Genomic DNA, 25,464 nt, shown 5'->3' with positions numbered 1-25,464 from the left:
GGTGTGTGGGTCCTCAGGTACATGCAGTACAAAGTACAAAGAATTTATCTCAACACAAAGAAATGTTTTCATTTTTCACCTGAATGAAAACTTCAAGGTTGAGGGCAGGAGATTAAGGACAAAAGCAGCTCTGAACCTGATCCCCGTGTGGGCCCTGGGATCCGGACGAAAGCAGTGCATTGACCTTGTGAGAAAATATTGACATGCAGCCGTTCATGCAGCCGTCCGGTCATGTGTACATTCGAGTTTGTAAAAATGTAGTTCTTCTTTGATGTGTTCTTTCACATAGCATCCTGAAGGATTGATTCAAAGCTAAAGGCTTTTTTACAAAAAGAAACGTTTATTTGCATATTAGATAAAAGGTAATTTGCATATTACGAGTGTTGTGTTTCAGAAAGAAAAGGTTGGGAGGGGGAGAGAGAAACTGAGAGAGAGAGAGCGAAGGAGAAGGGGAGAGTGTAAGGGAGGAAGAAAGGAAGCTGCCTGTATCACAGGACTCTCTCTTTGAGTCTGTATTCGGTGTATATGTCCTCTGACAGCTGTCAGATAGATAACCATCTTCCCCTGAGTCTCTCCTCTACCTGGTGAAGAACCCTGCTGCTTAATCCCCTCTGTCACAGTACTCCTACTCCCTAATGTTTACATACACACACTCACACAGGCACACACGTATACAAGCACACACACACACACATACACACACTCACACAGGCACATGCGTGCACGCACACACACACACACACACACACACACACACACATACACATATACACACTCACACACACACACACACACACACACATACACATATACACACTCACACATGCACACACATGCGCACACACACACACACAAACTGTCTAGCTCCCCAATATGGGCCCTTTATCCTCCGCTAGCTGTTGAAAAGACACTTTGTGATGAGCTGTCTACAATGAGAGAAAAAACATAAAAATTGCATCACTTCTAATCAATGAAAATATAAGGACTGCAGTGTGGCTTACTTTATTAAGGCTCTAGTGTGTGGGCAGGACTAGCGATTCGATAGCGACTCAAACTGTGCCCGTGCTGGCTGTGGCACCACAGGATGGCACATAATTGGCAGCAGCATCCCCGGGAGAGAGAGACTACACATGGAGTGCCATCCTCAGACTCGGTCAGGGTGAAAGCTTATCTGGAGGACTACTGAGCTGAAAGCAGCACGTGCTTTTCTGCAACCTCCTGAATTCACAGAGGCTTCATCAATGAGTATGAACAAATGCAAACCGACCTGTGAAAAACCTGAGAAAATAGGGATCAATAAATAAATAAATGAATAAACTTGAAAAAACAACTTCTTAATTCAAGTTAAATTAAATGAACAATGCAAGCTGTTTCCTGCTTTTGACATATTTTGATGTTACGGAGCACAATCCAATAAGTCGTCATTTATTATTGTTTATTTTCTTTGCAAGGGGCATCATACTTCTAAAAACGGGTCTGATACAAACAGTCATTGCCTTGTGGCACATGGGAGCGATTAGTTCCTATGGCACCCTGTGGGTGCTGCAGCATCTACACAGGAAGCACAGCGGAAACAGATAAATACCCAGCATTCCTCTGGAACATATGATTATGGGGACAATTATAGCCTAGAACACCCTCCGCATTACAGAAGCTCTCTCCACATTGCAGAGCCACTCTCCACTCTGCAGAAACAGGCATGGCCAACCACAGTCCTGACTCCATTTCTGGATCATGAGACCACATGAATTTATATACAACTGAGTCCCTGAGAAAGGATGTAGCTTTACAAGTTATGAGGATCCATATTTTTTTTATGTGTATAACAGTATATCTTTGTGCACAATATGGCTGAATGAAATGTCCGTTAAAAAATGATGTTTGATTGCTTTCCCCCTCGAGTAAAAATATTTAAAAACAGTATTTAAACAATATGTTAAACAATATTTAAAAAATATTTAAAATATATATATATATATTTTTGAAAGATCACAAAATTTCAGTGAATCCCTTGCTTGGTTATTTTGATATATTAGAATAATCATAAGGAAAAATGGAAAGACATCATTTCTTTGTGAGTCATTACCAGCATTAATGTAGGGTTAGTACAAACCAAACCACTGACCTCCTTTCTGCAATGTGTAATTATTTTTGTTATTTGATGAGGAGTGCCATCTATTTAAGCCTTAAAGACCACTGGGGAAAATAATGTAGATATACCAGAAACAGAAGTATTCAAAAGCAGTGCAGCAGAAAAGTAAAGTTAAAGTAATACATTTTCAAGGTTATGGTCAAAGAGTATTGCACAGAATGGTTCTGGGAAACCATGTCTCCTGCTGGACACAGGAGAAATAACTCGCTCTGGTCTTTTCGTGAACTTTAGAGTAAAACCTATTTATGAACGCATGCCAGCCAGAGGCCAATAGCAACACAGGGTATTCACCTTTCTCTGATTATCATCTACAGGCATTTACTGATTGTTCTGTACTATTAATATTTGGGTCAAATTTAATGTAGCAGAGGGTTCCTTTTCCTATAGTTGTACGTGTGGCAGCAGAATCTTTATAGTGTTCCTCCTGAACTTATTTTAGTTGTAATGAGGAAAAAATAGCTGCAGGGTTTGAGTAAAAGCACAATCTTAATCTTTATGCTAATGTAGCCACCCAAATGTTTTCTTAAGAGCAGTCAAAAATCAGTCAGTTTATATCTTAACTCTACCTCCCACACTTAAGAGATTTCACTGGTATGAACCTAGGACCTGAGCCAGCTATGCCAGTCTTGCATTACGTGCAATGTTTACAGTGCTCAGTCATTATGATGTAGTGAACCAGTGCACAGATTGTGCAGATTCCACATGCCTAAATTATCACCACCAGCTATCAGTAATGGTTCACTGTGTCTGAAATGACAACAGCCAGCTCAGGCCTGAACATGGAACAGATCGAAATAATGGTGACTGGTGAACCAAAACTAGCGAGCAAATGTGATTCTACCCAGACGCTGGGCAGAGTTGAATCATGAGCATGGTGGAAAAATATTTCAAAGCAAAGGCAAGGGTGGGGGATTTCTGCAGTAAGAAAGCCAGACACAGGCAAAGAAAGTACAGGGTGGTAAAGGCACGAGCTAAATATAGAGATGGGCATTGCTCAAAAGAGAAAAGCACATTGTCACTCTCCACTCACAAGCCCACAGCTCCACCCTGTTAGGCACCACAGATGCCCACAGCCCCACCCTGGGGCCTGGAGCCCAGAGCACAGGCCCCTCCTCAGCACTCGGGCTCCAAACCCCACACCTTTGCTGTGCCTCAACACTCAGTGCAGCAGAAGACAAATTCTCTGCAAGATTTTCCACTGTTGGCTGCAGTATTCCCAGACCCACCAGCGTCACTTGAAGAGAAAAGGGAGAGGGAGATCTGCTGCTGACACTCAATACTGCCATTTCTTTATGGGATGGTCTTGTCTGCACTAATGGATGCCACGTCTGCAACTTCAACCCAGCCCACAGTCTGGTTCCACTACAGCATGCCGAGGTCTGCTGAGCCTAGCAGGGGCTGCTGACGTCTCAGCCGGCCATGTGCAAGGGCTGCTCTAGCACCTTAAATCTGACCTCTGACCTTTGCCCTGCTGATTACAGTGAGGCTTTGGATTTCATTGTGCCATTAAGCACAGTGCCTGGAAATTGTTCTCACCCCACGCAGTCTGAGAGCCAGAAGTGCATTTTCTGGGTTGGGACTCCTCATGTTACCCCACCCATTGCGGTACACACAGGAACAAAAGGGGAGGGGCTAATGTCTGTGTGAGTCACAGGGGTGCCCTCATAGCTGGCCACTTACTTTACTGCTGGGCTCCTGGGCATTTCAGGGCTTTACTTATGCAGACGGGTACAGGGGGAAATGCGTCAGAACTAGGCTGGGACTGGTTTCCTGTGCTGGGAGCCTGGGAGACCTTGAATACGATTGGTTCCCTGTTCCAAGGGCGTAGACCTTCAGCTTGGCAGATTTTTCTTCCTGACTTACGTAGTTAATTGAACTTGGTGAAATTGGACTGAAGTGTCTGAGACAAACTTTCTACTCTGTATGAAATTGTGCTGCAATGCAGTATTGTATGTGTATGTACTTAGTGCATGCTTAGAGTCTGTGGCTGCGTCTGAATCAGCGTACTTGCCTACTATTGAGTATACAAGTTGCATGGAAGTTGTATACAGCTTTTATGCCCAGTAATAGGTAAGTGTGCCAATTTGGACATATAAGGCCCACAGTATAATACATGGCTGTGCATTTCCACAGCCACTAACCGACTTAAATATTGTAGCAACAAGCACATCATCAAAGGAAAATCGGTTCAAGTATGCACCTTTTTACAAGTCTATATACATTTCTTAAACACCACAGCGCCAAAAAAACATCAGCTTTACCACTATTTTAAAAAAATACAGAAAGCAGAGAGTGCTAGAGGGTGTTTGTTTCACTAACCGATTTCAAGAAAAGGGAACAACATGTATGATTATAGGGTTTTTGTTTTGTATTTATAGCAGCCTGTCTCTGAAGATTAAAAGCTGTAGGCGCAGAATTGTAGGTTTTCAGCGTGTGGAATGTACCTTATGGTGGAATCATTATGGGATGTGACTGCGAGGCAGTGATTCATTATGAAAGTGTTCACACAAAGGCAGCGGTGCATTAGTCACCGGTGGAATTCCACCAGGGCTGTCCCTAATCCAACCTGGCTTTGTGGCCGAAACAAACGCTATTGTCCCGCGTGGGTTTTTAAGGCAGTGTAACCGTTCTATTTATAACTGCGCTGGAGCAATTCGGTTCACTGCAACAATTGCGTCTATTTATAGGCGCGAGAAACTGACAAACAGTGTGTATCCAGGAATTATTTTCTGGATTCCTATTGCACACGGTTACTCTGGGGTTTTCCACATGAACGCCATAATTAAAATGTCAGATGGTGAATGTGTGGCTTCATCTGACTGCTGTAATGCCCAAATGTGGAGAGCGAAAGACCTGTGTTTGTTCCACAAGTGTCTCATTACTTAGCGTCATAAAGAAAAGAGAAAAAGAACATCCGCCGTCAAAGGAAGAGACAGCTGCCTGGCTCTTGGGACAGAGAAGCCGAGTGATGACTGGGAGGGAAATGGGACAGGAAAGAGAGAAAAGGTGAGGAAAGACGGAAGGAGGGAGAAGTGAAAATAGAAAGACAGAGATGAGAGAAACAGATAACAAACAGAAGTGTGTGACTAGGGATGGACCACAAAATGTTTGTGTGTCTATACGCGGACTTCCTGCTGGGTCCGGAAAGCTGAAGTGTGTCCTGTGGGCTGAGGCACAGGCCGGAGGAGGGCTCAGGGGTCAGAGAGGACTGCTCCTGCCCCTCCCTCGCAGGAAACACTCCCATCATCCCCCTCCCGCCATCCAGGAAATGAGCCCAAACCATCTCGACAGACAGACAAAAAAAAGTCACCGCAGAGAAGCTGGCTGATGGACAGAGGGCTAAATGAGGAGTCAGCAGGCTAGACGAGACCCTCGTGGAGAGGGTGGAAATTATCGAGCTCGCCATGTGCTTGGGTCATGGATTAACGAGCCAGTGACAAATTCTGAATCACAATGAAACCATTAGGCCAGCCCACCACACTGCAGCCTTATTGTCAGACAGGGCGGTAATATGAGTGTGCTACACACTACACATGGCCTGGCTGAATAGGTCAGATGTTCACACACACACACACACACACACACACACACTGACCATACTGTAAGTATATATTAATATGTAATAAGTCTCCTTTAAGTCTATATGCTGGATAAGAATGTTGGATCCAAAAACAATCCAGGATAGATCTGATTTTAGCGATAGCTCCATAATGAACATGCAATGGACGCCTGAATGCTTTACCCTCAGCAGCCAGCTTTCACTAGAACTGCAATCTCCTTTCTGCTTCAAGAAGCTTGAAGTCACATCAACATTCCTGCACGCATCTCCAGCTACCAAACTGTGAGAGAGCCCGTCTCCTCCTCCACAGACTGCTGCTTCTGTGAAAACTTTGCCAACTGAATGCGTGGCCAACTTTCCTCAGCTTTGCACGCACACATACACGCACACGCTCACACATACGCACACACACGCACGCGCACACACACACACACAGACACAATCAACTTTCCCCAGCGTTAAACCGTGTGGCCTGGAATCTTCCCTGGGCGATGAGTCATCCTGTCTTTGGACCCAGTATTTCCCTGCTGCCTCGTCGCTCAGAGAGAAGCGTCTGATTGGTGGAGGAAATAACAACATGGTGGGGCAAACACGATACTCCAGTGAGCCTTTCCTCAAATGCTCCATTGGCTTTGGCACGCTCGTTTCCCAAAGATACAGAGCTCATCAAGTTTTCCAGCTCTGCCTGCGGAATGAGCTCTCGTCAGGGGTAATTCCAAAAGGTGTGGCAAGAGGTGTGACTGTTTCATGTGGCTACCCATGGAGAGGCTGGGGGTGGAAGGACTGTGAATCTGTAGCCTGTGGACGATAGGCCATGATTTCCAAACCAGACATATCCCTGGTACCAGCACACCACATAGGAGCTAACAGTTGCTCAAATATTGAGATATCACATTCAATTTCACATTAATACAGGGCAACTTTTGAAGGTATTCACCCAGATCTACTAATCTGTCCTGTCGCAAATTATGAGACAAGGGACCACCGCAGGCTTGTTTCTATTGGTGTTTTATTTTTATTTTTTAGCCCTCACACTTCCCTGTGTTTGTCTCTGGTGGTCCTCACACTTATACCTCACTGCATTAATTGATTCCACCTGTTAATGAGACAGACGTTGGTAGTTTATTTGATACTCAGCACTGCCAAACAAAATAAATAGAGTTTCTAGGCATTTATCAGGTGCAGTGACATTGGAAAATAACGATGCGCAGGGTATTTACAGCACTCACAGACACAGCTGTACTGAAAATGTCTCCTTTCAAACGTTTTAGCATGAATCTGTACTTAAGCTGTAGGCATATCTGTATTTTGAATTCTTGAAAATGAGTGCAGATGTCATTAACTGAATATGGTCGCTCAATGTTCCAAATTTCAACCACAGTTGAAAATCACAGTTTCAGAATAGCTCTGTGTCACGGAAACCAGCTTCGATCAAAGGAACCAAGGAATATGGGAAAATGCCTACCCAGCATGCGGTAACGTTGCGAATGCGTGTGATAATCACATACACGTGTTAAAGTGAGAGCACAGACAGCCTTTTCAACAGCCAAGTTTTTCCCCTTCCTAATATCTAAAAATCTTAAAGAAATAAATGTGTTCCGTTATTCGCTTTTCTCAACAGCTTGGAATGCACCACAGTCGTTCCCTCATTCCCTGCTCGTGAGTATAGCTTTTGTCTCTTTCTCTATCTAATGATCGCAGTTTCGGTTCTACCTCTCTAGTGATGTGGATTTTTGTTTTCTCTGAAGACAGGAACACTTTCACCTAGAGAATGCTGGGGTGCAGGACCAATCCATCAACCGGGAGAGACCATGGCTGACCAGCTCATTATCTTCAGCTGCTCAAAAATCCCAGGAAAAAAGGTGCTTTTCTCAGCAAGATCCACACTCTACTTAAGCCGGCCAGACAGGATGTGACATGGTCAGTTTATCCACAAGAAGAGACAAGGCAGCCTTGTCTCCTGTACCAGGAGAGCAGGTCACGGCTCTTTGTGGCGGTCAGCAACGCTTCTTAGGGTAAATCCAGGGGCCAAGGGGTTAATGTCCAACTCCCTTGCATACTCACAGTGAAAAAGAGCAAAGAAGAGCCTATCTTTTTTCTTTTTTGGAGGGGGGAGGGGGGAGGGGGGCGGGTCACAGACAGAAATCAGCCAAGCAAGAAGAAGAAGCAGCCTGGGGTGTCACAGATAAGCAAGCAGCCGTGGAGTCCTTCTCCTCCGCTAGATCACAGAGTTAAATGGTGGTCTCCTTTCATGGGCGGCGTTGATGCCGAACGCCTCAATGTCACGTCCCTCTCCACTTCTCTCTCTCTCTCTCTCTGTCTCACTCTTCTTTTGTGCCCAAAGGACGTGTGTCAACATCCAGTGGACCCAGAGACAGAGAGAGGTCAGACCACAGAACCTGTTTAAAGTCATTCGGAGTCCATCCCACTTTGTGAGAGTAACAAAAGCCGTCAGAGACACAGCAAGGCCATGTGACTGCAGCTGGTGGCGCTGGCCGGTCGTCAGGAAAGCAGAGGGCGTCGATCCGAGCTCCGACTGGGAGGAGGTGGGAGGGGGGGAAGGAAATAAGGAAATGGAAATTTCCCCAAACGCCGCCGCCCACCCCTCACCATACTGCCGTGCACCCCGCCCCGTGCTACTCTAACTCCCTCAACTATCAGAAAGATCACAGGCCGAACTCCTAATATGGACAACAATGTGGTCAGTGTACTTGATATTGAAAACAATGGGTTCAATGTACTTTTGTTCATATTGCTTCGGCTTATGCATTCCTTAATGGAAAGCACTTTAAGATATAATTCACTTTGGACAGTGAGCATTTGTTGCCAGGGTGATGCAATTATGAGCAGGTGTTCACACATGCCAGCGGTGATGTCACAGTCTCAATCGCAGTGCCAGTGAGGGGTATTTTCCCATGGAAACACATCTGGAAACACCACACACACACACCCACAGCTTTACACCAGTTCTGTCTGAGAAGCTACCAGTCACTGAAAAACATTTTTTTACAGAGAAATGGGAAGGAGAACAGTCACAAACTGTTCACAAATTGAGTTGAATGGAGCGAGACAGGAAATTTGTTGGATGAACCAGATGTAGCTGGCAGCCCAGTGCTGGAAATGGTTCAGCTTCTTTGTTACCTCCTGTGAAAATTGATGCAACTGACAGTAAAAGGACATTTATGGAGGAAGAGACTCCTCCGGACTTCCACTGCTCCACATAGACAGACGATGAGAGGGAGAGGGACAGATGCTGCAGCTGCGGGGAGCTGTGAACTCTGCAATCCAAAGCATTATCAACATACTCACAGCTGTCTCTCGCTCTCACACACACACTCACACATACATGCGCATTTGTACACGTGCACACACACACACACACACACACACATGTGTATGTGCACACACACACAAATACACACACACACCACACACACGCATGCATGCACGGACACACACACCCACAAACACACACACATACACACACGCACATGCACATACATACACACGCAAACACACACACACCAAAAATTATCTTGTTCCAGTCTGGGAAATATTTTGTTAAGACAAGCATATCTGCAACAAATTAATAAACCTGTTGCAATCTCATGGTCATTCGGAGCCACAGTACACCCACATAAACTGACCATTCAAAGAGATTGGCCCTGAACATTGCCTGCATTCTTCTGCATTTCTCAAAATGCTAATTCTGGAACTAATTTTTAACAGGATATGTCCATGGTATTCCTCAGAACTGAATTCCGTTACTGACCAATTATAGATTATTAGTTTGCCAACTTTTCCTTGCTGCTTTCTCTGGATTTCTAAGCTCTGTCTGCTGTAGTAGTGATAATAAAACGAATGATCCTTATTATTGCATTTTCCGAAAACGTCTGTAATCACAAAAACAATCATTAAGTATATCAAAATTCTGCTGCACTAAAACCGGTGCAGAACATTGTGGGTATTTTACACCTTTCTGCATTGGAGATCCACACCATGTGGCATCTACACCTGTTCCCCAGCTCCGGGAACACAAATAAAGTCCACAGCAGGACAGAATGCGCAGTGGGACAGTACAGATGCACAAATCATGCAAGGGAAACAGAATATATGCGCACCTGGAGAGAATGCACAGTGGAGCAGAATATATGTGCACCTGGAGAGAATGCAAAGTGGAACAGTATAGGTGCATAGTATAATGCGTATTGGAATAGTATAAATATGACATCAGCCTTCACTGGTTCTACACTGCTCTGTGCTCTATACCAGCCAGTCTGGGCTGAACTTCACACACTCTGTGGCAGACAAGGCCAGGCTTACATGTTGTGCGCTGGTGTTATGACTAGGACTTTGAAAAGTCAAGGCTACTTCTTGAGCTACAGTCACCTTAACAACAAGCAGAAAGCATCAAACTAAAGGAATGATGACAGAGAGGAGGTCTTCCCCTGTAGAAGCAGAAACACCTGCCATATTGACACAGTCACCAGGCTGGACCTCTTTAGTGGCTCGTACTTGTGATTGAGTACGCTGAGCAGTCTCAATAATCCTCAGTTCAGGTCAATTTTAGCAAGATTTAGCAGTTTGACTTTCTTTAAAACTGACATTTTAACTGGAAAAATAAGATTTTTTTAACTCACATTTTCACGCACATCAGGGTCTGATCATTCCATTCTGTCAGTTATATATCATACACATAAAGACAGAATTATGCTCAAAAAGATTGATGGACCTGAGATAAATGTTTTGTTCCACTCACAGGACGGTGGAGCTGTTTGTCAGCCATAAACAGAAACCGGACGGCAAACAAAAGCAGAGATCCACAAACAAAAGCATGAATGAAATAACAGCCATTTACCTGCAGAGAATTTGTCAGCAGACGGTTAAAAGGTCAAATAACAAATCCTTTGCTTTTTAGATCCAGGCCAGGCGCTCATTCTTCAGAGGAATAAAAACTCCGGAGCTGGACACGGTCCAAAGCGAGAAGGAGAGACCGCGGGCGGCGAGCGCTTTGTGGTCCCGCTGATGCTCTCCCCCGCGCCCGCTTTCAAACACACACGCGCACACTAAACACAGACACAAAGAGAGTATCCTGAGGTACAGACAGCTTCCTTTCTCCCTCCCTTTCACTCTCCTCTTCTCCCTCTAGTGCGCTGCTCCCTCTCTCTCAGTTTGTCGCGCCCCCTGTCCCTCTCCCTCCCTCTCTCCCTCTCTCTCTCTACCATTTCCCGAGGTTTGTCCACCCCTCCCAGCAGAGGCACAAGGCAGCCTTTATTCCAAGCTGAAGAAATCCTCACTTGTTCGTAACCCTGCACAGAAACTTCGGCAAGAAACGAGAGGATTGTGTTTTTTTTTTTTTTTGGAGAGGAGGTGGGGGGGGGAAGGCTGGGGAGGTAAAATAAGAAAAATTCTTATACATCCGCAAACTTCATTGCAAAGAGGAAAAAAGTCATTTCCTCCAGTGACAGCGTGTCACAGCGAGAGACTTCCTGGAGCAGAGCCACCGCTCGGCGTGTCCCAGGTGTCCCACAGGGCTCCTCACACGGGCCTTTGTCTGTTTTCTCATTCCTTATTTATTTGCTTGTGGGTCACGGCCCTCTCCCCGATTCCCGGGGGAGGAGAGCCATCAGGTGTCTGCTTCCCTCTCCTGGCAGGAATCCACAGATTCCCTCATCCCTTCTTCCCTGTTCTCCCTCTGCACCACTTTCAGTCTGGGCTGGAGGCTGGAAAAGTGCGCCATTCTGTCTCTCCTTTTCTCTGTGGGCTTCCTATCTCGACTGCGCAAAGAGAGAGCGCATCCTGAGAGGCTGCTCTTAGAGAGACCCCTACTCAGGGGCCACATTTGATTGACTATGGTTAGACAGACAGTATTCAGAGAGACCAGGTGTAGAGAAATCACACTCAGAGGGTCTGATCTCAGAGAGACTGTGCTTTTTGAGAGACACTAGAGACTACAGGAGGAATATCTAGAATCCCTCAATCTGCTCAGATTCTCAGATGGGCGTCAAAACATTATAAGTATTTTACAATAAATCTTAATCTTACCAGACTAACCTTTGTAAAGTACATTTTTAATGAGTGCAAGACAGAAAACAACACAAGGCAAGTTAACACAGCCCGGGGACTATTTTAAGTATGTATGCGTACAAAAGAAAAAAGAACGGAAATAGCAGGCGGCTGCTTCTGGATGTACTGCCAGTCTCGGATGTGGCGGGTTTGGACCATTTTGGCAGTGTGCCACGTTCATTTTCCTACAAACAAAGTCATAACATGCTCACACACACAAACACGTCTCCCCTCCTGCTAAACTGGGCATTGGGTTTTACCCACCTTTGTAGATGGGTCACGCTATTTTAAATTGTCAACCTGAAGCGAGAACCAAGAAAAACATTTTTTTTTATTTCCAGAGGAGGAAAAATTGTGTCGCTAATTTCAGGAGATAGCATATACTTTACAGGAGTGGCGTATAGTACTGGTCCAAAGTGCTTTACGCTGTTCTTCCAGTAACAGAAACAAAACCTCTGATTTTCAGCATGTCCTTTACTGTAGATTGGGTAATGTAGTTTACCAATAGCATGATTAGACTGTGTTTAGCATCTAAACTTCATTGGGATGAGGGTTTTCCAAAAGGCAACTCACAGAGTAACTGAGATACAAAGAAAGCACAGCCAAGAGGCAGGCAGCAACTTCCTGGTTGCCAGGACGGGAAAATCCTTAAATGCCATGTGAAATCCAGATTCTTAATTCGATAAATAAACACGATCGGCTTTGGTGCATGGATAAAAGCAGAGAGGGGATTATTTTATTCCTTGCTTTAGAAAAATCGCTTGGGAAAACTTCCTTCAAGCACATCTTGGAACCCACATGACATGTCAGGGTGAGGGATTTGCTTACAAAGAGAGGCTGTGGATTGGAGAGCAGGAGCACCCTGTCATCAGCCCTGTGGTCTGTGCCTCCGTGGGCTTTAACTATCCATTAAGCCCAATTACCCACCCCGCGCCTACACCCATCCCAGCACCACCCAGCGGCCCCAAACCACTGCACGTGGGCGGGCACAATGGGAGGGGCATAAATACACCAAGAGACTATTTAGCGTTAAAACGGACCTGAGAAAATGTTTTGCACTGTTTGGTGTACACTCTTCCTCGGACTTCTGTTTTCCTTTTCCATATCGAGGTATTTATCATTTGTAGCTTGAGCGGCAGACAGTGATTGGTTGGAGGTGGAAAGCTCCCATTCGTGTGCCTGCTTTCAGCTGGGGGACTGCAGTGAAACCTCCCCCACCCCCCCCCCCCCCCCCCTTTCCACCCCCCATCCAGGGTCACTCTTAGCGCACACTTTCAGACACAGAGGGAGGGGCCGGCTCCTGCCCCACTTTCATCCTTAATGAAAAGCGTATCCCCGCCGCAATCCCTATCTGCACTCTACAAACGAGCCGGAGCTCTGGGGGCCAATCGAGAGGAAGCGTTCATTAGGAACATAAAAGCCGAGGGCAACCGAGGGACCGCTTCTCCGAGCAGATCTGAACGTCTCAATCAGCGCGCGGAGCAGGCGGATCAGTCCCCGTCCAACTCCATGCCGGAGACAGACCAGCTTACCCGAATGGCACAGGACAAGCGGCGAATGACTACCCTGAGATATATAGAAAATGGGTCAGTGTCTCTCAAAGCAGTGCGGCGCTCAGCCTAAAAGCCGTAATGGAGTCTCATCTCTCTTGCGCTGACTGGCGGATCCACAAAGGGCTCCCTGTTTCCGCGTCACGGCTGGCGAGAGCTGAAGAGACGGCCATTTGCAGGCCGAGGCCTCTGTGTCACCTGCTCGGCCCGCAGTATTCATGCCCGGAGCCAGACATTAAGACGTGATAAAAAGCAGAGACGCAGACGGCCTCCGGTCACAACCAGCATCCAATCAGTGCCCCCAAGCGGAGCGGGTAAGTGTTGCCATGGCAATCCTGAGAGGCGGATTTTACGGAACGAGGACGAACATCCCCCCGGTTAGGCAGCTGCAGAGGAGAGGGTAGCGAGACGGATGGGGGAGGGAGACTCTAAGAGCTCAGGACCCGCCTCGTTAAAGTGTCTCTTGACTCTGAAACACGGTGCGTCTGCACAAAGAACCAGCGTGGTGCCTCTCCTGAGCTCATTTACACCACAACAGTGATGAGAACACCAGTGTCAGATAGGAGAATCCACCCCCATGCTTTACAGGATAGACTTTCACACCAGTCACTCATCTGGCAAAATTCTGCCAATTGCAATTTAATTACAAATGTGGATTTGAGGTTTCGTTAAAGAATTTAAGGATTTGAGGAGCTCCTCCATGCAGTGACCCAAGGCAAATATTTTGCACATGGTTAGGCTTTGAAAACCCTGTGATTAGGACACATCACAATGTCATGCTACTACCCTCTAGTGGTGAAGGTGTCAGTCAGTGTGAACAGGGGTGTTGATACAGCCCACACAGTCTGAACAGCTCAATTCAGTGAATCAATGGATCAATGGATATTCAGCAACCTTCACTTCAAAGCTGACAGGCTTCATGACTGTCACTAATAAATCTCTCCACCCAAAGTGTTTTTGGGCAATTCTGCCAAACAGAAACCCCACCACCAATAAACTTTCCCCTTCTCACTTCCTCCTCAAATGTCACATGACCGAAAAATTGACCATACATTCTGCAATCCTTTTCACCCATTTGGAATTGTCTTTTGCACTCACATCACAGCTGTTCCACTAGCAGCCATGCAGTGGAGTGGAGCAGAAGAGTCAGCACACTTCGACACACCCATGAGCCTGTGACTGTTACACACCTAACAAATCACACAGGGCAGTACAGCAGAGCTGGCGTTGATTGGTGGAGAGGTCCGTCTCTCACTAATCACCATTGGTGGGGCTGCACAGTGGCACAGTTGTGAGCACTTCTCCCCGAGCATGTTCTCCCTGTGTTTGTGTGGGTTTCCTCCAGGTACTCTGCTTTCCTCCCAAAATCCAAAGGCCAAGGTCTACAGATGGAAACTCTCTAACTTTGTCAAACAAACTAATACATAGATTAAATGGATCCACCTGTAATCTCCTCGTCTTGCTATGGGGGAGGAAGTCTCTGCTTTGGAACTATCGTGTCATGTCTGTCTAATGATAGAACACTGGGCAGAACGAGTGATGTTTTGGCTACAGTGCCTAGCCTCAGCGCACGGTGAGCAACGAATGGGGCCTCAGAACCCTGAACATTGACCCGTTTGACCGCATGCTCGCTACCCTCTCCCCAGTGCATCTCAACACTGTAACTGTCAAGGAAATTCCTCACGGTCCCTCGGAATGAATCCAGTTTCCTCTTGCATCTCCTATGACGTCCCCAGGGGCTGTCCTCAAAAAGGCCAGCCTTTCTAATGGTGGCGCAGGGCAGCTGGTCAGAGAGAGATAGGTGGTGATTGTTATCTCCCCTGACCCCTTACTCAGAAGAAACCTTCAGACGTCCTGCTTGTTTGTCCTGACGTAGCTGTGTAACACCTCTGTGAACTCGGCGATGGTCTAAAGGAAGCATCACGATCGGCTGCACTGTTTCTCTTTCCTCTCAGTGATATTGATTCCAGTGCCTAACAGAGTACTTGTGCCTGAGCAAGCAAAATCACATGGGCTTACAAGCTTGATAACAAAAGTGATAACTTTGATGTATGGCTGTTTTGAGTGTTTTACCAATTCTGCAAAATAACTGATAGTAAGTTGAAAGGGTGATATCCAAAGGAAAACAGGGGAACAAAAGTTGTTCTGTTACCTGATCAGGGCTGGGCAAACAAACACTAGGACATAAATGGTACACCAGGAATCTGGGGAACTTTCACACCCAGGACATTGCAAATTCACAAAGAAACATTCTTCCACATGCATGCACTTAACAGGGAATCTGCCAACAAAACAGTTGCCGATTTTTCCCAAAACATGGTTTTAGAGTGTATATGCAAAAACCTTGCCCGATATGAAACCAGGCCTACTCACAGGCTGAAAGACAGCCACAATTTTGGTTCTGATTCCTTGCGGTTTCTACGTGAAGACATCCCCTATGATTGGCTGGCATTTCCTATGAAGGATGAGGAACAAGGAAGTGCCTCTCTCAGCCACATGGGAGGGAACAGCAGGTACTGCTTTAAGGTTGATACTCTCTCCCATAAACCAGATAACATTTTTCCATCAGAACCCAAGCAAATAAAACGGATGCGACTATAACATCAACAACAGATTACCATATTGAAATGAGGGGCCCATTTGCACATGATGGTACATCACGTCATTCCACGCGCTTTCCCTTTAGCCCGAGGACAAGCTTTACGGTGAATGCTATGGTCACACTCAGGTTCAGCATCACACCTGATAAAGCAGGTTTAATGCACCGTTTCCAAGGGAACCCAGACAGACAGGAAGCCGCGCTTCACAAACCTGAAACTCCTCGACGGAAGGGGAGACGTACTCGATGGCAGACCTTCCGCATCACGGTGGGGTTCCTTCCTTCACAGCGGGTCGCTGGGGCGCCTGTTGCCTGGGTGTAAACCTTCATGCGTGCTCAACCAACCACAGGCAGGAATTCATCTGGATATTTCCTTCTGGTTTTATGAAACGGGAGATCCTTCCGGAAATTTCACTCTATACCGGCCCGTGTCCTCACCAGCACAGCGAACGGGCTGGGATCTCTTCACTCAGAGCTCAATGGGGAACACACCGAGCCAGCTGCTCTCCACTGACAGTAATGAAAAAGGACATCAGAATCAAGCTAAAAGTAATTACGACGACACGGTCGGAGCTGTGCCTTCTCCGTCACCATCTCTTTGATGTCAGACGCTTCACAAAGGCTGGCTGGTGCTTATCTGCTTGTCCACGCGTCAGTTCCATTAAAAAAGACACACACCCTCCCCTACAGCTATGGGGAAAGCCATTAACACCCCCGCTTCCCCCTCCACAAACCCCAAATAAGGACATGCTGGGTATCGCCGCCCACCCCCACACCCCATCTGTTTCAGTGTAACAGCTGATTGTGAGAATTCACAGGGTCCCCCCCCCCATTTCTTTCAGTCTTTGCAATGTGCCCCCCACCCCCCATTTTTCCTCCTTTAACACCCCCTCCTCTTAAAGAGTCCCAAGTACATGCATATTCATCACCCTCCAAAATGACTCACACCCTGGATAAAGATACTGTATAATCAGTACAGGTAATATCCTATATTGTGTGCTTGAAAAAAGGAGGGAAAATTACATTTTATATCAATACAAATTGTTCAGATAAGCAATCTCTAATGCTTATTTTAAATAAAGTCAAAGATTTATTTATTAATTTATTAGCAAAAAACTAAATTTTAAAACTCCATCTTGGATTCGGCACACAGTTAAAGAGCAGAGGAAATGAAAGACCACCATTTGTGAACTGCATGAAGAACTGGGGTGCGGTTCAGGCACTGCGCCCACAGCATAAACTTTAGGGCTCCTGTCCCCCTGGCTGCAGTGTGTGCTGTATAAATGGGATTCATTATAAAACACACGTTGCCTTCATAAAAATTCACAATAAGCTTTAATAGTTTAAAATGTTACCCCCCACCATAACCTCAATGCAAAAATGAAACAAATATTCAGCATTTCTTCTTCTTTAGTCGTCGCTCGGTCACAGAGCACAGGAGTGAGGACGCACCGGCGTGCCGCTGACGTCCGCTGCCTGACGCAGTGCTGCATGACCCTCCCTTTGCAAACCGAATGGCCAGGACTGCGGGTGGCACCACTCTTACCCGAAGGTGCCGGGTGACACAAACTGCAGTTCTATCATTTATTCAACAGGCCACCCTCATGTGTTAAGTGCCATTTACATTGTTGTTTTATCCATTGTCCTTTAAGCCTGGTAAGTCCCCGGTCCAGTCTGTTAACATGTAAACAGAGAAGCTTTTGCCAGATCAGGGAAGTCCATTATGACATGTACGCATGATGAAATGTATGCATCTGTATGGTGAGGTGTATGTGTATTGGATGAACGCCTAATGGCCTAAAGCTCTTCATCGCAAAAGGTGTCACTGCGGTCTGTGGACATTCGATCTTAATCTCTGGGGTTGGCATTACAGCCATACTGCTACACTAGGGAAGTCCTGTGTGTTTACAGGAGGTCCCCATTACACACCCTTCTGGCTTCACTGACTACAGAATCTTCAGAGAGGAAATGGAGCAGTGGGTCAGAGCAGGGCTCACACACCTTATAAAGACCACCTGCTGATGAATATTAAACAGACACCTGTGACCTATCGCAAGCCGTTTCTCACAGGGTGAAAGGTCAGGGTGGGCCGCTCGGCAGACACACAGGAAAATGACCAGGTGCGATGAGTTTTCAAAAACCTCTGATGCTGGCCAGGATGAAAACAAGCTTCCCGTCTGCTGGACCTTTTCGGACAGGCCAAACGGAAATGCCTAAACGTTTTTTTACGGGGGGAAAGGTCGGGTGAAAATCCGCAGAGGCACGCCCTAGATTCTTCCCTCTCCTCCTGAGTAGGGCGTGGCAGAGCGGCTTCCATCGGGAAACGGGACGCTGGGAAACGTCAGAGGGCCGGGAGGCTTCCCTGGATGGCCAGGTCCCACGCCCGTCCCGTACAGGAAGTCTGCATGAGCGTGAGCAGAGTGCTTCCACACCCACCGACCCCCTGGGGTCCAATCGGATCGCGGTCCTTCGTCTCTCCTTTTAACGGCTGCATTTGCTGATGCAGCGCACTAGCATTCAGCTTTCAGTGAAATTAACTCATACATACATAATATTATATATTCTTTTATAAAAGGTATAAACACAGCCATACTGCACACTGTGGTGAAAGGGCCTCTCGAAGGTTCAGTCCCCTTTGAAGTGCTGTATCTGAGCTGTAATCCAGGCAGTCTGTTCTCAGCTGTGGCCTTTACAGGATCTCGTACTTGTCCACCAGGAACGCCGTCTCCAAGGAGAACTTCACCGGCACGTCTCCGTCCACCTGCGTCACCTTGACGACCTGCGAAGGACAGAGGGAGGAGCAGACAGGAAGTCAGACGGAAAGTTCCGGAAGGGGTCAGACTGAAAGGGAGCGTGCGTTCGGGGGCACGCGCCTGTATGTCGCAGTAGTTGTGCTTGGAGACGAAGGAGACGTGGACAGGGAAGAAGTCGTTCGGCTGGCCGGCCATGCTGAACTCCAGGCTGCCCATCTTGTTCTTGGCATCGATGACGGGGAGGCACCACTCCAGAACGTTCCGCCTGCCGTCATGTCTGTATTCGCCGTCCAGGTCGCCGATCACTGGTGCTCCCACTCCTGACCTGCAGGGGGCCACGGAAACGCGCGTCAGAAATAGTACATTATAAACAAGGGGCCACCAGAAACTAGCGAAGCAGCTGCAAAAACAAATTTAAAATGCAATTTGACATGGAGGTACTCACGGAATGGGAATGGTGATGATGACATCGTTAAGTTCAAGCCCCTCCTCCTGAAGCTCATACTCAATGTTCACATCGCAGCCTGTGGCGCCCTCTGATGGCCAACAATTTACTGCAGGGACACACGTGTGAATCACTGAGTTAAGCAGTGTAGACCAGTAACTGAGTTACGCAGAGTAGACCAGCATGGTAAAGCTCAGTGCGTGTGGAGAGAATCGGAGTGCACAGGTTAATGTGGAATAGATCAGATGAGGAGCGTGCAGATGATGTAGGGCAGTGTGTGAGCGGTGCACGGCAGTGTGTGGGTGGTGCGGGTCAGCGTGCAGGAGGTGCGGGTCAGAGTGCGGGCAGCGCAGGTCAGTGTGCGGGCGGTGATCTTTCTCACTGGTTAGAGGGATTAGGGAGTCGTCTGTGCTCTGCAGTCTCCACTTCAGCACGCCCACATCACTGTTGAGAGGGAAGGACTTCTCCGGGTTCTTCAGCCCGAGGATGGAATCCGTGCTGAAGAGCTTCTTATCCACATTGGGGTGGGTCTGTGGATATTGGAGAGAATGGGAAAAAAACAAATTTCAGCTTGTATGAAGCATTTAATCTTGAATTTTGTAAGCAAAAGAAAATAGCCACACATACTACAAACCTAACCTAACTTGACCCTGCCCTGGTAGAATATATTGGTTGGTATTCAACGAATACATATGAAATCATCATAACGTTGTAACAGAAAAAAACCCTACACCGTAAAATTATTTAGCACTGTTAAACATGACACATATGATGTCATGCGTGTGACTGTGCCCTGGTTCCAGCAGGCCCCGTGCAGCCCGGCTCACCTGCAGCTGCAGGCCTCGGCTGTCCTTGTTGCTCAGGTGCAGGTGGATGCGGCCCGTCTTGTCGCTGCTCACTCTCAGGATGATCATGCCCAGAACCTCCATGTTCTGCAGCCCCCCGTCCCGCCCGCAGGTCAGGGAGAGCTTCTCTTCAACCCTCATGTGAACACTTAAGGGGAGAGGGAGAGGGACAGAGAGAGAGAGGGGGAGAAAGAGAAGGGGAGGGGGAGAGAGAGAGAGAGAAAGAGACGCTCACTCCCAAACGCAGAAAAACCGCCCCAGCGCATGACTATCGGTGTCTGTGTGGTAATGATAATGTCATAGAACTTCGTCAACAATGCAACTCGCTCATCAGTGGTGTCCTCCACACACTGAGGAGAAGAAGTCTGGTGTGTAATGGACGACCAGCAGGACCTACCTCTCCACATTGACGGGGGCAGGCAGGACTTTAGACGCCTCTGAGGACCTCTTTCCTGAAGAGGCTGCGATGACATCCACGCCTTCAGACTTCAGCTTGCTCACGAAGCTGTCCACCTCCTTCCCCCGAGCCCCCAGCTTCAGGGCCTTACTGGAGCCGGAGGGCCTGCAGGGAGCGAGCGCCAGAGGAGGGTCAGCCACACCGTCTCACTGTGCCGAGGATTTTTTCAATCCCACAATGCTTTGTGCGTACCTGACGGGCGCTGGTGCCGCCTTCGGCTTCTCCGGCTCGAAGAGGGCGTCGGTGATGATGGCGGCGGAGTTGCCGCTGCCCGTCCCCGAGCTGCCGAACCCCCCGAAGCCGGGCGCTTTCTTTCCGGAACGTTCCGCGTCGCGCCGAGCCTGCTGCAGCTCTTTGGCCTTCCGCCGCATCTCCACTTTGGCCTCGCGCTCCTGGGTCTGAGAGAGGAAGAGAGGGGAGGGGGCTTCAGATCAGGGCCAAACTCAATCATGTGACTAACAAAATAATTATTATTAAATTATTGTGGAACTGGTCAGGCACTTATTACTGGTGGGATTCTGTCTGAAGGAGCGAATACCCTGATCCTGGATCATTGTGAAAGCCTCACCTCTCTGACAGCGCGGAACACCTTCTCCTCGTGCGAGTCCATCTCAGTGAAGGTGCGGATCTGGGCCAGGTTAACGTTCTCCCTGTACCCCAGGGCCACGATCTCATCGAAGGCGAAGATGAGGTCGAAGCAGTGCTCCGCGACCTCGCCCTCCTCCAGCACGCGACAGTACTCTGGGATCTGAGCAAAGGGGCCAGCAGGGGGAGCAGGTCACGCAAAACGCCAATAACAACCAACCCGATGATAACCAACCCCACACAATGAGAACCACCTGCACACAATAACAACCAACCCCATTCAATAATAACCAACCCCACAAAATGATAACCAACCCCACACAATCACATCCACCCCCACACAACGAGAACCAGCCCCATACAACGATAACTGACCCCACACAATAACAACCAGCCCCACAAAATGATAATCAGCCCCACACAATAATAACCAACCCCACAGAATAACAACCATCCCCAGGCAATAATAATCAACCCCACACAATAACAATCAACCCCATGCAATAATAATCTCCCCCAGACATTATGCCTGTTTATTATGGTTCTCATGAGAGCAGAGTCAATAAGCTTCACTGTGCTCCTGGGTCAGCACAGAGGCTTGAGTTTTACAGTGCTTTTCATTAACACGCAGGGTTAGTGCTGACAGTCATGAAAAGGCTTCAGTCCCAGACTGGGCGTATAAAGTGCATTCTGAAAGCTCTTCCTCAGCATAAGCCCTTCTTGCAACCTTTTCCTCTCACATCAGCAGAGCTGTAGTGTCAATCACACATCTGCAGTCAGGAGATCCTCCACATTACATGGATCTGGATCCATCAAAGAAGCCTTTTCATTTTATTACAGACAGCAGTGAGCAGGTCCCACATGCTGGAGGAAGGAAGGGGGAGAACAGGTGGATTATGGCCCTTAGGGTGCCTCTCTGGGGCCTTTGGGGTGCTGGACATTCAGCCAGCGACACTCGCACCCAAAGCGCTCGGAAAGGACAGCGGGGACGCGCCCGTACCACGCGGGAGAAGAGCCGCAGGGTCTCCAGGTCCTCCAGGATGTTGCTGTTCTTGGTGGTGATGAGCACCATGTAGAGCTTCTCCAGGGGCTGGTAGACGTAGCGGACGCTCTCCGTCTCCACGAAGGTGTGCTGCTTGCCCGTGTTCATCAGCTTGGGGAAGGCGGCCAGCAGGCCCTCCACGCGCGTCCGCGTCATCTCCACGAACTGCCGCGACACCACCGCCTTGCCCGCCTTGGTGCACAAGGCCGCCGCCAACAGCACCTGCGGCAAGGAGCAAGGGTCACGTGACTCACACACACACACCTGAGGGCAACACCATATCCTGTTAAGGGACAAACATCTCCCTGTTCAAACAGGTCGAAAGCACTGTGGAAAAAAGGAAGTACAAGATCAAGCGCCCTCACATTTATGCAAAGACCTGTTCAAATATATCAACACAACAGTATGAAATCACAATGAAGGAAAAGGAAAAAGTATTCATAAAGAATGTGTTTCCCTCTCCAGAAATAAGTCTCTTTCTGTTGCCTGCCTGCCTGCACTGCAGTGAGGCACTTGTTTGTGTTGCTGGGTTTCACCGCCTTGCAGGACCTTAGCGGAGGGCTGGGACTCAACCTGTCAAAGGTGCCGCAATGTAACATCCATCACACGGCAGAAGAAACAATGGTTGTTACCAGGGTAACACAACTTTCCTCACTGCATTTCCCTTAATGGAAGCATGGTTTCCAGCAAAGCTACCAGCTGCACATTTGAAATAATATCAAATTCCATTTCTAATAAAATGCCTTCCTGAGTCCTATTAAACAGGCGCCCTAATCAGAGAGATAACACGTAGAACAAATGTACGTTAATGTTTTCATGTGGTCCCGCACCCAGAGCATGCAGGGAAATAAGCTGCATTTACAGACAATGTCCACGTCTTAACAATGTCCATAACATAACGTTTTAACTGTAAAACAGCAGACAAGCTCTACTGAGAGAGAGGTCTCGGCCAAGGCAAAGATACCCGCTGCTAAATAAAAAATGTAAACCACAAAAAAAAGTTGTCAATTAACTTAACAGAATTCATTTGACTTAACAGACCCTGAGGGTGTACACCAAATACTTCTTTTGTCACGCAAAATAGGCCTACATGATGACATCTTGTCATCACTACCCACCCACCCACCCCATAAGCAAAGGAAACCAGTCATACGGTTGAACTTACACTGTATTCAAATATTACAAAAGTACTTGACACTATACTAGTCAACCTTTTTTGGTTTTTAACAATGCACAAAAGTGCAATGGACGGGAATGATAAATTACAATTCTGCTTAGCACGGCTTGAATGTTACTGGAGAAACATATGGCAAACATGTACAGCACATTGGGTTAGCTTCTGTACTGTATGTGATGGTTAGGTTATTTATGCTAAGGATCCGGTTTTACTGCTTGGGTGCATGCCCGAATTCACTGTGACGGTTTACATTTCCCTTGTACAGCAAATAGAGTGCTTCAGTGAATTAAATTATTAGTCTCTATTAATGGCACTGTGACGAGTGCAGTACAGAAACCGCATAATTACCAGTCACGTCGTTCACTGAACGACACCCTTTCCTGGGAGCGCTGAGTAAACAGCAATATCAAATAAGACGAAGATTTATACATACTAAAATTCAGTAACTCAATCTACATGGTCAGACGATGACTACAACTGGTTCAGCTGTGTCACTGCTTAGTGTTTATGGTTTTGGAAAATGGCACTTAAGATTTAAAAATGAAACTTCTACGGAGCACTATCGATGGGGCAGTGGTGGTAAGAGCTATGGGACTGACAAAAGCTTGGAATAGGAAAGTTAACTTTGAAGGCACGGGTTCAAAGCCACTCACTTCCTGTAGGTTTGAGAACTAAATGTCATATCATAACTTACCCAATTCATATGGGATATAGGCGATTTTCATGTGAAACTTTTTAGCCGGGCAATGACTTCAGAAAATCAAACCACGAATTTGTGCAAGCTAATTCGAGTAGTTAGCTAGCAAACTTACGATAATATTAGATCCACGAATTGACGTGTTTAAACTTTATCTTGTCGCCTGGATACGTACGAGTTATCTCGTAAGAAATTTTACAGTAGACAATTCATACATCATTTATTTAAGTCAGACTAGAGTAGTACGGCTTGTCGTAAATGTCTTGTGGAACCCTGCAATGGCTGCACTGCATCGAATGCAAAAAAAGATAATTTATCAAGTGTCTAGCCCTACGGCTAGTATCGCATATTTACATTCACTTACAGTTAACGCAGCTAACGTTACATTGTCTTTGATATACTAAAACTGTCTTGGCCGACGTGGTATCCAGAACCTACTCCAATAACCCCCATAATGTCAAACCCCAATTTAACTAGCTAGAATCAACAAGACTAGCTAATCTGCAAGCAATGCAATGAACTGTCCAGAATCTACGGTAAACATTGACTGACAGTAAACCACGCTTTAGAGAGTGAATACAATAACGTCAGTCTATGTTGAGGTTCTTTTATTTTCTATGAAACGTCTAAGTAGAATAAAAACTAGGATGCATCTAACAACTCCGCAACGTAAAGAAAAGCTTCGGTTCTTACCATATCCACTGTGTGCGATGTTTTACGTTTTAAATAGCTGATTTATGCAGTCATTGACAATACAGCCTTAATGATGTTAATCTTTTCCTCCCGAATTATCTCTGCGTTTACCCACAGAACTCTCGTCTTCCTGAGACTGAAGCTCCAATATGGCAGCAGCGTAGAGCCACGTCTCCAACCGGAAGTACTGCAGGACTTCTGTTGGAGTCACAGTGCACACGAGGACTAGGCATTTCACATCGGAATCTTGGATGACCTGACTGGTGCTGGAGGAGCCACCTGACTGTCTGTCATTCACACCTCGAAAACGGAATGTGAATTTGTGTATAGAAAAACTAATTTTAGCTAATATTCCCTGTCTGGCTTGATAAATCAAGTTGTTGTTCTCCGACCAAACAACTGCCTTCAACAAGGTCATGTCCGAAAATAATTCCATAGATAAGTTTTAATTCCACAACCCAATTACTCACTCCGAATTCAAAGCCAAAGTATTGCAGTCAAATTTGTGTGATATGTCAAATAAGTGTAGTTGTTCACTGCCTGCACTACGAGGAAATAGTGCGTGGGTTCTCGTATTGTCCTTATTTAAGCGGACTAGAACTTAACTATTTGGATATGGGTGCTCGCCATAGTACATGATGCGCCGTCTTAACAGTTAAAACCGTTCTATGGTTTAAAAAATAAATAAATAAATAAATAACCTTCGAGATATACAAGAACTGGAGACAGCTTCGGCTTTCCGCTTCCATGGATTCTTACGGGAGCTGCTCAATGGCGCATGAAGCCATTTCATGGAGGCTGTCATTTTTTTACGATGGAATGTTTGTCATCAGAGCATGCGCAT

The 25,464-nt window shown here is 46.8% G+C and overlaps 1 protein-coding gene across 2 annotated transcripts; it reads right to left on the bottom strand.

Moving 5' to 3' along the window:
• Nucleotides 1-17,242: 17,242 nt before the first annotated feature.
• On the bottom strand, nt 17,243-25,428 carry arcn1b (archain 1b). Of its 2 annotated transcripts, none has more exons than XM_064301215.1 (10): nt 25,322-25,428; nt 22,012-22,275; nt 20,995-21,174; nt 20,619-20,824; nt 20,367-20,531; nt 19,952-20,117; nt 19,507-19,654; nt 19,125-19,233; nt 18,800-19,004; nt 17,243-18,705 (listed from the first exon to the last, which is right to left on the bottom strand). In XM_064301215.1, exons 1-10 carry the CDS (start codon nt 25,367-25,369, stop codon nt 18,616-18,618), a joined length of 1,581 nt encoding a protein of 526 aa, XP_064157285.1. In that variant the 5' UTR covers nt 25,370-25,428; the 3' UTR covers nt 17,243-18,615. The 2 variants fall into 2 exon arrangements, with proteins under 2 accessions (XP_064157285.1, XP_064157286.1); XM_064301216.1 differs by lacking the exon at nt 25,322-25,428 and adding an exon at nt 24,621-24,847.
• Nucleotides 25,429-25,464: the final 36 nt, after the last annotated feature.

This window comes from Anguilla rostrata, chromosome 12 (assembly GCF_018555375.3).
Source record: "Anguilla rostrata isolate EN2019 chromosome 12, ASM1855537v3, whole genome shotgun sequence".
In the NCBI taxonomy this organism is placed as follows: Eukaryota; Metazoa; Chordata; class Actinopteri; order Anguilliformes; family Anguillidae; genus Anguilla; species Anguilla rostrata.
The sequence above is the reverse complement of the archived record's forward strand: the minus strand, read 5'-3'. Positions and strand labels throughout refer to the sequence as shown.